A 15,592-nucleotide genomic window follows, 5' to 3' on the forward strand; every position below is an offset into this window, starting at 1 on the left:
TGGAAAAATTTCATAGCAGCTTTACTTGTGATAGACAAAAAGTAGAAATAGCCCAGTCATGCATCAGTGGGAGAATGGATAACTAAATTACAGGCCAGGAATTCCCTGGCAGTCCAGTGGTCAGGACTTCACGCTTCCACTGCAGGAGGCACGAGTTCGATCCCTGGTCGGGGAACTAAATCCCGCATGCCCTGCAGTGCAACCAAAATTTTTAAAAAAGAGTTAAAAGAAAATAAAGAATAAAAAATATATTGCAGGCAACTCCGTGTATTGGAATGCTACTCAGCTGTAAATAGGAACAAGCTGCTGATGCACAAGTCAACATGATATGAAACTCAAAACATTTCGTGTTTCTTCTTTTACTCAATATAAGGTACATGCTGTATGATTTTATTTATACTATTTATACGACAGGCAAAACTATACAAAACCAACTTATGTTCATAGAAATCAGAACAGTGGTTGGGGAACTGACTGGAAGGAATCTTTCTCGGGTGAAAGAAATATTCTGTATCTTAATTGGGCTGGTGGCTACTTGTGTATATTCAGACTTATCAAACTGTGCAGTTAAAATAATATATTTTAAGGTATAAAAATTATACCTAACTTAAAATTTTTAAGGTATTTTGAAATTTTTCAAAATTAATATAATTTTAAATATATTATTTGGGGAAATATAATTTAACCACTAATGATTGATAAATGGTCAGTTTCTCTTACATATATATCACTTATGGGGTGATATGACATGGAAAACTTGGTTTCTTGACAACAACAAAAAAACCCTTTCTTTGTATTTTACGTGTATTCCTTAGACCCTAAGGCTGCAGTGTCCGGTACCAGAACCACTCATCACATGTGGCCCCTGAGCACATGAGACGTGGCTGGTGAAAGGTCAGATGTAGGACACACACTGGATTTCAAAACTTTAAAAAATGTAATATGTCAGTAATTTTTTATATTGACTGTATGTTGAAATGATATATTGGATTAATTTAAATCTATTAAAATTAATTTCACCTGTTTCTGGTTTTTTTAATGTGTCTACTAGAAAATATAAAATTACACTCGTGACCCCAATTATATTTCTGTTGGACAGTGCTGCCTCTAAGGTTTTAGAACTGTTTGAAGTGTTTGTATTTGTTGATACATGGTTTCTACAAATGTGTAATATTGTTCCTATGCCAGTTTTCTCACATGCCACAAAATTTAGCTGAATATCTCTTCTGAAAAATTTGTCTTTAAAAGGCCTAAGGTCCAAATGAATCTTAGAATGTAGAAGCATGTGTGGGATTGACATGTTGGCCATTTGCTTTGATTTAAATATTAATGTTGCCACATGCATTTGGGAGATAATGATTGTCATATAGTGATTGGTTATAAGGATGTACTTTTTTTTTTTTAATAAATTTATTTATTTATTTTTGGCTGCATTGGGTCTCTGTTGCTGCACCCAGGCTCTCTCTAGTTGCGGCGAGCAGGGGCTACTCTTTGTAGCGGTGCGCAGGCTTCTCATTGCAGTGGCTTCTCTTGTTGTGGAGCACGGGCTCTAGGCACGTGGCCTTCAGTAGTTGTGGCACGCAGGCTCAGTAGTTGTGGCTCACAGGCTCTAGAGCGCAGGCTCAGTAGTTGTGGTGCACGGGCTTAGTTGCTCCACGGCACGTGGGATCTTCCCGGACCAGGGATCAAACCCGTGCCCCCTGCATTGGCAGGTGTATTCTTAACCACTGTGCCACCAGGGAAGTCCCAAGGATTTACTTTTCATATTTTATTTTTTTTAAGTCAAACATTTATTGACTGTCACTCATATCTTATATTTTTAAAACAGCTTTATTGAGATATAATTCACACATACCATACAATTCACCCATTTAAAGTGTACCATCCAGTGTTTTTTAGTATATTCACAGCATTGTGCAGTCACCAGCACAGTCAATTTTAGAACATTTTCATCACCTCAAAATGAAACCCTGCACCCTTTAGCTGTGACCCCTTTATCCCCAGTCTACTCCCAGCCTTAATCTACTTTCTTTCTCTATAGATTTCACTGTTTGGGACTTTCCTATGAATGGGATCATATAATACGTGGGCTTTTATGACTGACTTCTTCCACTTAGGATAGTGTTTTCAAGATTTATCCAAGTTGTAGTCTGTATCAGTACTTCATTCCTTTTTATTGCTGAATAATGTTCCATTGTATGTGTATACTACATTTTGTCTATCCATTCATTGATAGACATTTGGATTGTTTCTGTCTTTAGGCTATTAAGAATAATGCTGTACATTCATGTACAAGTTTTTGTGCAGACATACGTTTTTCTTTTTCTTGGGTGTATCCCTAGAAGTAGAATTGCTGGGTCCTATGGTAACTGTTTAATCATTTGAGGAATTACCAGGCTGTTTTGTAAAGTGACTGCACCATTTTACAATCCCACCAGCAGTGTAAGAGGGTTGCAGTTTCTTCACATCCTCACCAACACTTGTTATTCATGTTTTTGAATATACGTTGTAGTGGATATCAAGTGGTATCTCACTGTGGCTTTGATTTGCATTTCCCTGAAGACTAAGGATGTCAAGCATCTTTTCCTGTGCTTATTGGACATTTGTGTCTCTTCCTTTAGAGAAATGTGTATTGAGATCCAAGATTTTGATATATGGTCAGATATATGACTTGCAAATAGTTTCTCCCATTCTGTCGGTTGTCTTTTCACTTTTTTGGAGGTGTCCTTGAATCGCAAATATTTTTCATTTGATGAAGTTCAATTTATGTTTTATTCTTTTATTGGTCATGCTTTTCGTGTCATATCTGAGAATCCTCTGCCAAATTCAAGGTCATGAGGTTTACCCCTATATTTTCATCTAAGAGTTTTATAATTTTAGCACTTAAGTTGAGGTCTTTGATCCATTTTGAGTTAATTTTTGTATACAGTATGAGGTAAGAGCTCAACTTATTAATTCTTTTGCATACTAGTGGTATCTTATGATAAAGAAATAAGTTCATAGGATTAGTCACATATTAACATTTTAGGGAATTCCCTGGTGGTCCAGTGCTTAGGACTCGGCGATTTCACTGCCGTGGCCTGGGTTCAATCCCCAGTTGGAGAACTATGACCCTGCAAGCCAAGTGGCGCAACCAAAAAAAAAAAAAAATGTCATTGTCGCATAGTGTTTTAATAACTGTCATGGATATGTACGAAGTCTTATATGTTGCATAATATAGGACGTCTTTGTTATTCATTCTGAGATTGTGATATTAGTGAACTTTTAGTTTCTAAAACTAAATTGGAGGCTTCTCTAGAACCTGGAAAAGAGCATAACAGAACTAGAAAAGGGTAGGATATAACATTGGGGCCAGACTTAAAGCGTACAAGATAAAAATGAAATTTCAATTTGTCTTTTTTTTAATAAGAGGCTCAAAATGGATAAAAGGAAATGTTCAGACCAGATTTAATTAGGCCCAGTTATTCCACAGGTATAAATTATGGAACCTTAATTAGTTCTTTTAGACTCTGATGTGACACTCAGTGAATTATTTCCCATTCAGTTAAAAGGGACCTCCCATGGGCCAGTGTTTTAAAAGAAGATGAGTCAAACAAATGGTTGATAACATTAATATTACAGGCAGTTTTAGTGTACTTAAGGAATCATATTTCTTTTGGTCTTACACAAGTGGTTCTGTTATAGCTCATGAGACATTCCTAAAACAGGATTATAGCTAATAATCTTTTGAATCTCATATTGCTCTTGCTAGAGACTTGACCCCATTTCAGTCTTACAGCTGGGTCTGGTCCTACTGAAACTTTTTTATCTAATAAACTCTGCCAAAGCGGGAACCTGCCTGTGTGACATATCCTTCACCTTATCAGCAGTTTGTGTTTACATCAGCATGATTCACACCTGAGTCCCAGGACCCCATTCAGCTGAACTGATGATCACATTGATCACAAGCCAGGGTTAGAATAATTCTTCAGTGGTCTCCCACTCTGGAGAAACCCCACAGGGCTCCTGCTGACATTGAACAAATCATTTAACCCCTTTGGGCCTTTCATTCCTCTTCTGTCAAATTGGATTGCATGATCTTAAGGTCCTGTCCATGTATAAAATGCAATGTCTGTGACTGTTGCATTTTATTTGCCACCAGGGGTAAGACTGGGTTCCTTGAGATGCTAGATTTGGTTGAGGAGGAAAACTTCTTCAGCTTCTTTGAGCTGGGCTTATATTAGTGTTGGATTTGGGGTGTGTTTGTCAGTAAGATTCTTTTTGCACAGAACTGTTATTAGAAAGCAAAATGTTAAAAAAAAAAGAAAGAAAGCAAAGTGTTTACAGAAGACATGAAGTGAAAAACTTATCTAATTTAACTTTTAAATTTTCTTGAATTGGAAGTTGACAGGTTTAACATTTTCTAGATTTTTGTAGCTAAATGGGAACAGCTTGTATATTTTTTTTAATTTTAAAATCCAGTACCATGTTCAGTTTATTGGAAGAAATTCTTTATAGGATTTTTTGAGCCAGTTTTTCAAATAATGTTTGCCATGAAGTTACTTTGTGAATTTATTTTCCTTTGACCGATGGTGACTGACTGGATTTACCCCCATTTTAGCCTCTTTTGATATGGGTTGAGCTATTTCAGACACTTGGTTCATTTTACTCACAGAATATATGGCTTGACAAATTTTAATGCCCAGTCTTAACATAGCTTGTTGCTGTAGTTTGGTCCTTTAAGGAAAATTATTTCCCCATTTCTCTCTCTTTCTTCTCCTTCATCTTTTTGTTCCTTTCTTTTCCAAGGGTTGGCATTCTGTGGACCTAAAGCCAGCTCCTCCAGCATGCGGAGGAGAGGGTGGGGTTGTGTCAGATCCGCCGCAGTTGGGGGGAGAAGCTAGCGTGTCCTTTCCCTTGAGGTGTAGTTCTTCCAGTCTGATGAACTGTCAGATCCACTGAGCGGCTGGTAAAGCAGATTGGACAGTGACTCAAGGAAGTAAGAAAGTAGTGGGGCAGGCGGGTGGGTGGGGGTCAGTATTTTAAGTAGCAGCTATCAGAAGTAAAGTGATTTCTCCAGAGGCTCAGTAGAGAGAGCCGTGCGTGTTTCTAGTGTGACTGGTCTGCAGGAACTATGTAGAGTGGAGTGTTGTTTTCTAAGAGGAAAAGGAGGATGAGTGAGAGGGTGGTGAGAGATGAGTTAGGGTGGGTTGGAAGGCACTCTGAGAAGAGGAGCATAAATGCCCCAAAGTTTTGCATTCACATATTCAAGTATTTTTTAATAGGAGGCTTGTATTATTAGTATAAATCTTTCACCCTGTTCTAATTTGATATGGTATCTTATGGGGAAAGAGGTAAAAGCTAAGGAAAACAAGATTTTTACCTTATACATAATTATAGTTTGGGAAACAGAATCCTGCTGCAAATCTTACATGACTGATTTCTGGACCCAAAGTGGGCTTGACAGTGGGCTGGAGCAGTAATAGCCCCCCTACTGTCAGGAGAGGCCGGGGCAGGCTTTTCCCAGCAAGCCTGCCTGAGGTGAGGCCTGTCCTAGACTCTAGGACCTAGAGTGTGCAGGGTGACTCCCCTGTGTTTGGGAGCCGGGAAGGAACTGGCCTGGTCAGCAAGGTGGCCTGCCAGCAGGACAGGTGGGGGTCTGGGTGCCTGGAGAAGTAAATCTAAAATGTTGAAAGCTGTGGTCGTCAGTGATTACCTATTAAACACCTACTGCAGATGGTGAGAAATTGCTCTCTTCTTTGTGTAGGAAACAAAAGATGCAGGCTTCTGCTTTTAAGGAGCTATGTTTTACCCTGGCCTTTGGCAAAGTCACAGATGAAAATGGATATTAAATTGTATGACTGCCATGAGCTGATGGTGGTCTTGGGCCTCTGGAGACTTAGGCCTTTAAACGTCATTCTTTGTCTTCATAATGCATATCTGGCTGATGAATGAATGTTTATTGCCATTTAAAAATAAAACTACAAATAAACCAAAAGAGGAAATTAAGTCCCCTAATCTCACCAGATAGAGCTGAGCACTGAAGTGCTCCTGAAAATGGGAGATAATTAGCCAGTGCCTCCGTCCTGTGGGCCCTGGAGTCTTACATCAGGGAGAGGACTCCCCCCAGGGGCTGTAGCTACAGGGTAGCCTTGCTAAGTGAAGACAGCTCTTGGAGACACCAGGATGACAGTCGGCTTGTCAGGAGAATCCCTTTGGAAATAACACTACTTGCCTGCTCTTAAATTACTCTCTTCTATGAACAGGGTTCAGATTTTACATTAGGTGCTCAGTAACAAAATGTAAACTTGTAATGTTTCAATTAAATTCTGTTTTCTTCCTTTTTAAAAAGACAGATTATATATGCATGCATAGTTATGTATGCATTAGGAAAATCATAATGTAATCTTTTCTTTCTACTTTATTTTTAGGGCAGTCTTATGAATTGACAGAGAAGCAGTGTGATAGGATGGGAAGAACTGTGAATTGAGAGTCCACAGTGTTGCCTGTTAGCAGACTTTAATCACATACTCTAAGCTAGTGAATATATTTAATCACTTTGGATCTCAGTTTCTACACTGATAGAAAACAAGGACCCACAGTGGGCAATCTTCTAGCCCTTATCATCATAACCTAAGGCCGTAAATACCAATTTCCTTGTGCCAGTCTACTTTTCTGTGTTGTTAGGAGTTGAGGGGCTGCTTTTCGTTTAGTAGATAATTTTCTAAGGTTCCAGCAACCCGGAGTGAGCCAGTAAGGAGGAAACAGCAGGCTGCTTCTGAATTTGCCTGGCTATGCTTTTACCAGAGGGGCATTTCTGGTCAGAGGATTTCAGAGTGTTAGAAAACTCTGTGTTGCCAGGATGGTTACATTCTTCCTTAGACTGAAATTACAACCCAAGTGCACTTCATGATATACATATGTATTGTACTTTGTAAACATAACTCAAAACCCTGTATCTGAGCAGGTCATTTGTGGTCGGCCATTCAGACCTCATTTCTATTTGACAAGGGTTTATTTTAAGATTGCTTTGTGGAGCGGTTGTTTAACATTCAAATGATCTATTAGTGTCAAGTCTTTGGCTAGACTTGTTTTAAATGAGCTGACCCTTAAGTAGAAAACAAAACAGAAATTTAGGTTTCCAACCCAACCTAGCAAAATCGGTGTAACTTAAATTTTTTATCTTCACATGTATTTATTCAGCCTGGTTTTTTTTCTTGAATATTCACTTAGGATAATAGTACCTATGTGAATGAAATTCTTTTAGTTACTCTTGATACTGTTCCTTAGCAAGACCTATAGACTTCTTAATAGTTTCAGAGGAGAACACTTTACAGTAAGCTGAGCTAAATGGATTTTTTAGTAAGTTAATTGTGTTTCTTAGCAGAGTCGCAAATGTGCTTCCGTAGTGTCGTTTCTAGGATGTTAAAAGAAATGTTCTATGGAAGTAAGTTCTCACTAGGCCATTAACTATATTAATTTTTTACAGGCTAAATATATATTGTAACTTCATTTGGTTATTTTGTTGGAGAACTTCATTTGGTTATTTTGTTGGAGATGGGATGGAAGCTAAAGATGATTTAGGTAAATAGCTAAACTGAGCCTCAGAGGGTAGTTTACACATCACTCTAATTCTTACCATTAGTACCGTGGCTTCCTCTCTCCTTTCCTGGTGTCCAGATTGCCACAGCTATAATTAGGGCATTCTTTCCTGTTTAACAAATATCATCATTGTCACTTTGTAACTCAGGTCTTCAGCCCTTGCCTTTTGTGTTCCAGATGCTCCATACTCGCCTGTAGTGCTTACGTGGCTCTGGCTTTGGGTGATAACCTTATGGCTTTGAATCATGCAGATAAACTTCTTCAGCAGCCCAAGCTGTCAGGATCCCTGAAGTAAGTGTGACTTGCCCTGTGTGTCCCTGGTTTGTTTCCTTTGGAGGGTTTCAGTTAGTTTGCGGTGCATATTGCTTCTTTTACTCCTCCAGTGGAAAATTATCTTAGGGAAAGCAAAAAGTTTCTTTCTGAATTTGGTAATTGTGTGTTTGGTAGTGAAATTTTTTTCACTTGTTGCACCTCAAGGGTTATTGGAAATGGCATTTGCCGTTCTGAGCATTAGGAAGCAGAATCTTTGGGCTCTCTAGTGTCCACTGCTGGGTCTGACTGGAGCATGTTATCACATATTAGCTCCCAAACAAGCTGAGTCCTCAGGGAGAAGACCCACACAAAAAGGAGTTTGGTCAACAGGATAAATCTGCTTCGAAGAATGCAATTAAAGTAGACAAATAAGAATTTTAAAATATTTTTCCAGACTACTGTACCATTTCCTGAGTACATGAGTTTTATTTAAACTCTTCAGATGCCTCTTCAATATTAGTGTCATTGTCATTCTAAAATTTTTCTAAAGCACATGATCTTTTCTTTTATGGAAATTGAGGAAGATGCAGCATTCTTTGAATCTTTGTATGATGCTGATGCTAGAAATTTTATCCAAGACCACAAGTACTCTGCATAGCATTAGGACAGTTGTTTTTTTCATTCATCCTGTGGGTGTATAGTTATAATTTCCAAAATATGTTCTTTTGCCTTCTAGCGCCCTTTGTTTGTAACATGCAACATTTAGAACTGTGAGATCATACTCAGAGGAACAATTCTATAAATGTTTAATTATTTTTGTCTTTTAAAAAAGTATTACTTTATATAAGCATCTAAAATTAACATTGATTAAGGTTGTTTCAGGTCAGTGTTCCCCAAACATGCCTTGTGTTTTATTATTTTTTGTTTGTTTTTTTGTTTTTTTTCATGCTTTGTGTTAAAAAAAAAACAAAATTAAAAGAGCATCCAGGCACATAAGAGACTGTCACAATTCAAGTGTGAGCGCTCCTGCTTGCCTGTGAGAAAACCTTGTCTAATATCCAGGCCTGGAGGGTCCTGAGCTCGAGGTCAGGGCGGTCGCGTTACCTCTAAGGCGCCTTCCCTCCTTCCCGTGGCCCAGCCCCGTGAAATACCAGTCAGGAACCTCGGCCTGCGCCCCACTGGACCCGCGCTGCTCAGATGTGGTGTGCGTGGCTGTCAGTAGAGCAGAGTTGTGTGTGTTTTTTTTCTTTTTAACAAAAATGAAACACGAATCCTCTCTGCTTTTTTTAATCCTCTGGCTGACATTGTGATCACTATTCTCAAATAATCCCAATTAGATTCTTTACTTGGCATTTATTGGAGGGTTTTTAACCTCATTTATCAACTTCTTCCCTCTGAACGTCAAAACAATAAAATTCTTAGATTTTATGATTTCTTAGCCAACCTTGAGGGGTTGGCCAAGCCATGTCTGATAACTTCATCTTTAATTCTCTTAACTATTCTATCCTAAGCACTGGTTTCTAATTACTGGCCAGGCCACTGTCTTTCCAGTGAGGATGAGCATTTTCTGCCTGTGGCAGCCCAGATACCACAGCAGCTTTACCCAGCTGCTTGTTGCCTTCCGTACACCTCATCTGGAGTTCTGGGCTCTGAGTGTCATGAATGCATTTAACTTGGTTTAAAAAAATTTTTAAGTAAATTCACAGAAAACAATTTGAAGTAGTTCTTTGAATTTGTGTGTTTGTGTTTTATAATGATTATTGGCTTATAGATACTGCTTTAACAACGTTTTTTAAAATATCTTATTTCAAAGTACATTTGAGGTTACTGATTTTTTTTAAAAGTTGTCATTTCTTTTAGGGTATTTGGTGGGGAAGCAAAATAGAAGGGCATTACAGCTCCTGCTAGTTAGAAGAAAGAAATTGCTTAATAAAGAAATAGCTCTTGAGTGATTAATGTGCATAAATCCCAGAAAATGGTCAAATTGAAAAGAGCCTAAGATTTGAGGACCCAAGATCCATGTGGACAGACTCAGTTGGGACAGGCCGACTAAAGGAGGTGAGAACTGAGCTGGCCTTTAAAAGGAGTTGGATTTTGGCCTGGCTTTGCACCCCAGGAGGCAAGGCCGCAGGGAGCACAGTGGGGTGTCCCGCCCAGGACACCGTGTCTGGTGGGAACAGAAGAATCTTTGGGGGAATGAGAATGTTGACTGAATACAGGAAAGTGGGACCAAATTGTGGAGAGCTTTAAATCTATAAGTTTAGCTTTGTTTGTCTTATTTTGTTCTCAAGTAGAAAAAGTCGTTAAGATTTTGAGCAAGGGTGTAATATGGCTGAGGCTGTTTTAATTTTGAAAAATCAATCAGATGATCATGGGGAAAATGGCTCAAAGTAAGACACTGGAAGAAGCAGGCTGTTGTAAACCTGGGGAAAGCACATCTGCCCAACATCAGTGGACATAAAATAGACGATGTGAAAAGGAGGACACCTTTGGAATAAGAAGTAAAGCTGATCCAACCCAGATCTGGTCTGGCGTCCTGGTGCCTTTTGACTGTTCCAGCAGCAGAGGCTGGAGGACCCTAATTCTTTTTTTCTCTTTTTCTCTCATTTTTTTTTTATTTTTTTTTTTGCTGTGCCGCACAGCTTTCGGGATCTCAGTTCGCCGACCAGGGATTGAACCCTGGTATAGCAGTGAAAGCCCAGAATCCTAACCACTAGGCCACCAGGGAACTCCTTGGAGGACCCTATTTCTGATCCTCCGCTCCTAGGGAATCCGTCCTTGGAGCTGCCTCTTATTTTAGAACTTCATTACCTTCTTACGTTATTTTCTGTATAAACAGAACAGCATAAATTTGCCAACTTTATTTTATTTTATATTTTTATTGAAATATAGTTGATTTACTGCCAACTTTAAACTGCTTTTTTTTTTTTAATTTATTTATTTTGGCTCTGTTGGGTCTTCGTCGCTGTGTGTGGGCTTTCTCTAGTTGCGGCGAGTGGGGGCTACTCTTTGTTGCGGTGCGCGGGCTTCTCATTATCGTGGCTTCTCTTGTTGCAGAGCACAGGCTGTAGGCGTGCAGGCTTCAGTAGTTGTGGCACGTGGGCTCAGTAGTTGTGGCTTGCGGGCTCTGGAGCTCAGGCTCAGTAGTTGTGGCGCACGGGCTTAGTTGCTCCACGGCATGTGGGATCTTCCCAGGCCAGGGCTCGAACCTGTGTCCCTTGCATTGGCAGGCAGATTCTTAACTGCTGTGTCACTAGGGAAGCCCCTAAACTGCTCTCTTAATTGATATGTCATTTGTTCCTACTTAGCGAACATAAAAATTATTGTATATTTAAGATATTTTTAAAGAGATAAAATTTAAATGACCCTTAATCAATCCATTTATAAACTTAGATTTCAATTCAAAGACTTGAAATATGTGAAACACACATATACCAAATTCTATTATACTTGGGTATTTTTGTGATGACCTACTTTTCAGTTTGGAATCTGGTTGGTTTTTTTTTTTTCATTTTAGGTTTCTGGGCCATTTATATGCTGCAGAAGCCCTCATCTCTCTGGACAGAATCTCTGATGCTATTACTCATTTGAACCCGGAGAATGTCACTGATGTCTCCTTAGGGATCTCTTCAAATGAGCAGGACCAAGGTTAATGAGGACACATTTGATCAGAACTCTTCACCATTTCCACTGCCTTTCTGTTGTAACTCAGGATGTGTGGAAATTTAAGGGCACGGTTGTAAAGGGAAGGGAGTTTTAGGTCGGCACTGTACGGTTTTGGCTGTACTTACTTTATACTAATTGTTTGCTGAGGAGACCTAGGAGTTGATTATCACATGGTCTAAATTCTAACTTTTGAAAGGCTGATAGTGTTAGAACAGTTTGTTTTGATTCTTATATTTTTCTCTTCAGAGGGATTCCACAATCCAGGGGAGAGTAAAAGTATGGCATTCAAAAGTCAGTTTTAAATCATGGCTAAGTTTTTGAGGGAGTGAGACTAGTTTTCACTTTATTCAGGGTTATTTCTCAGGCCATGGTGGTGGTGGTGGTAGGTAGCACTCTCATATCTTTTATTAGAACCTCTACTACATGAAAAGGAAATATTGTGGTAGATTGCTTTAATATTAGATTTCCATTTCATAAAGAAAATTAGGTTTTTAGAAAATATACTCTGTTGTCCGACCCCCTCAGATTTATTTTCATGTCTTTGTAGGATCAGACAAAGGTGAAAATGAAGCAATGGAATCCTGTAAGTAAGACGTTTTGTAAAGACTTAAGTAGCCTGGCCTGCTTCCCAAAGACTCACCCTCGAGCCGCTGTGTCCTTCCTTTGTCCGCCTGAGGAGTAGAGCTAGGCTTTATTCTGGGCAGCTGTTCGGGCAGTAGAGGGGGTTGCTCCCTGGCCCTTGGCCTGGCCTCTTCACATGTGTCTGGTCTTCTCCCCAGCTGGGAAGCGGGCCCCTCAATGCTACCCCAGTTCCGTCAACTCGGCCCGGACCGTGATGCTGTTCAACCTGGGCAGCGCCTACTGCCTGAGGAGCGAGTATGACAAAGCCCGGAAGTGTCTCCACCAGGTGAGGCTGGGCCAGTGCCAGACCATCTTGTGAGGCAGCCAGCAGAGGGTTTGGAGTTTCTAGGCTCTGTTATTTTGTTTGAGGCTTCTGATCAGTTTGTTAAACATTGGAATATTACTCCTCCAGACGTATTCTTGGAAGGTACACAACTGATTGTTGTTGCAAATGAACCTAGGCACCTAATGGAGAGTTTTCCTGAAGATTTTAATTATTGAAATTTCAAAAGATTGGAAACCATCTAAATAAGGGCTCACTTAAATCAATAATGGTGTGTCCATATAGTTGAACACAATGCAGCTGTAAACCCTATATACTAAAATGGTAACATATCCAAGACATACTAAATGAAAAGAACAAGATGCAAAACAGTTTTTATATAATCCTGTATATGCAGAAAAGATCTCCAAATGAACACACCACAAACTGTTAACATTGGCTGCAGGGCTGGCAAGATAAGTACTGTGTAGATGGAGCACTGAAATGGGAGACTTTTCACTGGATACTCATATCCTTTTTAGCTTTGAATTGTATGAATCTCTGTCCACTCAAAAAGTTAAATTACAAATACATCTTTTAAGAAGAAGGGTTCACAAAGTCAGTACCAAAGAAACTCCATCTACAATAAAGAAAGCTCCTGGCAATGTGTAACTAAAATAGACCTCTGACTTCTGCCACTGAGAGGGGCCTCATCAGCAGGTCTCAAGAAAGGTTCTGATTGGGCCTCTTTAGGTCACCTGCCCATCCCTGGACTGATCATGGGCAGGGACCCATACCTGTAGTAGGAGAACAGGTACTGCCATTGGCAGCCCCAGAGGAGTTTCCCAGAATTGGAAAGGGGTAGTTCCTCAGAAGGATATTAATTCAGGACTTCCCTGGCAGTCCAGTGGTTAAGACTCCACGCTTCCAATGCAGGGGGCATGGGCTCGATCCCTGGTCGGGGAACTAAGATGCCACATGCCGTGCAGCACGGCCAAAAGAGTTAAAAAAAAAAAAAAAAAAATTAGGGGGAAGAAAAGGATATTAATTCAGCGCACGTACTTCTGGGCTAAGCCAAGGGAATAAGACAGTAGTAAATAAGTGGACGTGATAGAACCCTGCCCCCATGGACCTTACAGTTAGGAGATGTCTTCCTAAAAAGGGAATTGCAAGATCAGAGGTTATGCAGAATTTTCAGACTTCTAATATAGAAAGTTTGTGCCTGGGACTTCCCTGGTGGCGCAGTGATTAAGAATCCGCCTGCCAATGCAGGGGACACAGGTTCGAGCCCTGGTCTGGGAAGATCCCACATGCCGCGGAGCAACTAAGTTCATGCGCCACAACTGCTGAGCCTGCGCTCTAGAGCCCGTGAGCCACAACTACTGAGGCCCGCGTGCCTAGAGCCTGTGCTCTGCCACAAGAGAAGCCACCGCAGTGAGAAGCCTGCGCACCGCAACGAAGAGTAGCCCCCACTCGCCATAACTAGAGAAAGCCCGCGTGCAGCAACGAAGATCCAACGCAGCCATAAATAAATAAATAAATTTATAAAAAAAGAAAAAAAGAAAGTTTGTGCCAGATGGTGTATTCACTGGCAGCACATAAGAGAACCCACATCCCCATATGTTTGCCAGAGTAACTGAAACTGAAATTAAACCTATTCTCAGGAGGTAAGGCGGCTTCCTATGAAGGTGACCTTGTTGTGTGTAGAAGTGAAGATTTACCACGTGGAAAATAACCATAAGTGATATTTAGTCAACTTAGTGGCATCTGGTCAGCATTTCTGATCCAAAATCAGCAAAGCGAAGTGATGGACTGTCCAGGGAACACGTTTGATCTTATCTAGGAGTTGAGTGCAGGAGTTAAACGGGAAGAGTTAAAATGTTGCGCTGTTCTCCGTGGCAAGGCTGGGCTGTTGAACAGCCCTTTGGAAAGTGCCCGTGGACCTCAAGGGCTGCAGCACACAGGCTTTGGATGTGAAGTTGCAGTGTACACTCTAGCTCAGGTTCTTGTGCAGCAGGTGGCCATGGCGGCAGCCACACTGGGAGAGGCAGATGGGGTCAGGCCTGGTTTGGGGTCTGAAGGGGGTTTTGTTTTGGTCCCTTGGTTTTTAGGTTAATCCAGTGGCTGGACCTTGTTAATGGGGAGGCCCACCGTGCCTGTGAGGGAGAACAGTGATGCGTGAAGAGTTGGAAAGGGCTCAAGTAGAGGTTTCCGAGGTTGCCTGCCCACCACTAACCATTATGAACGGCCAGTAAGCAAAATACCATTCTCTTATAAAGTTGTTGCCATGAGTTCTTGTATTTTAGAAAAGGCTGCAGTCAGTGCAAAGAACAATAGATGACCTGTGTTAACTAGCCAGTTGGAAGGAAAATGGAGATTTTAATATCCACAAAATGATGTAAAGGTGGTCTTGCCTATTTAAAGCTAGGCCAAGAGTATAAAATCTCATTTTCTGAACTGAGCTGTGGTACATCAGTGATGTGGTAGGAGGAATAAAAAGCCTCCCTGCTTCATTCACGAGGAACCTGGGAGCGTGTGCTCTGGACGAGAACCCCCACTAGTCTGAGATTTCTTTTAATGCTGCCCTGACCTGACCTTGTGCCCGTTTCTGGTCCCCCAGATGTCTCCCACACTCACCCCGTGGCCTGCACTGCCATGCCTCCCCGCTTTCTGCCTGTCAGGTATCCACCCTTGGAAGACAGAGACGGGCTTCCCTTGCCCAAAAGCTCTGCATTCAAAGAAACTCTTCTCTCTCTTCGTATTCATACTACGTTCACTTTCCTCTCTCCCTAACAGTAAATTTGTTTGGATTACTGTTATTTGCATGCTGTTTATTATCAGGGTAAGTCCCTGTCTTACACCCACCTCTGGTCAATAAATATTTGTAAAGGACACTTTCTGATTAGATTAAGGGAAGACACAAAGCAGTCTGGAAGCATAAGCACCTGAATCTGGATGGGGAAATACCAGTTGATGGTAAGACGAGGAAGAGGCTGCGGCCCAGAGGGGCCCAGACTGAGGGAATAAACCTACAATCTCAGCACCTTCAACCAGAACAGGACTAAATCAGAAAACTGCAGGCTGGTGTTATGGCTCTCAGATCTAGGAAAGGACAGTATGTTGCCTAAACAAATAATTTTATTTGACTAAATTGTACTGTTTCAGTCCTTAAGAACGGAGACATTAAACATGCTTTCTTTTGTTTTTTTT

General features: G+C 40.7%; 1 protein-coding gene across 6 annotated transcripts in view; it reads left to right on the forward strand.

Annotated features, from left to right (window-relative positions):
• The window catches only part of CNOT10 (CCR4-NOT transcription complex subunit 10), a 64,868-nt gene that overhangs the window by 46,709 nt on the left and 2,567 nt on the right, over window positions 1–15,592 (forward strand). For 5 of the 6 annotated variants that reach the window (XM_082411855.1, XM_082411850.1, XM_082411851.1 and 2 more), the window contains 4 exons: window positions 7,759–7,872; window positions 11,351–11,481; window positions 12,047–12,082; window positions 12,279–12,406. In XM_082411855.1, coding sequence (XP_082267981.1) covers window positions 7,759–7,872; window positions 11,351–11,481; window positions 12,047–12,082; window positions 12,279–12,406 — 409 coding nt within the window. The remainder of the gene's footprint in view (window positions 1–7,758; window positions 7,873–11,350; window positions 11,482–12,046; window positions 12,083–12,278; window positions 12,407–15,592) is intronic. The other variant, XM_082411853.1, reaches the window with a different exon arrangement.

Source organism: Balaenoptera physalus (genome assembly GCF_965194825.1).
Source record: "Balaenoptera physalus genome assembly, chromosome: 11".
Taxonomy (NCBI): Eukaryota; Metazoa; Chordata; class Mammalia; order Artiodactyla; family Balaenopteridae; genus Balaenoptera; species Balaenoptera physalus.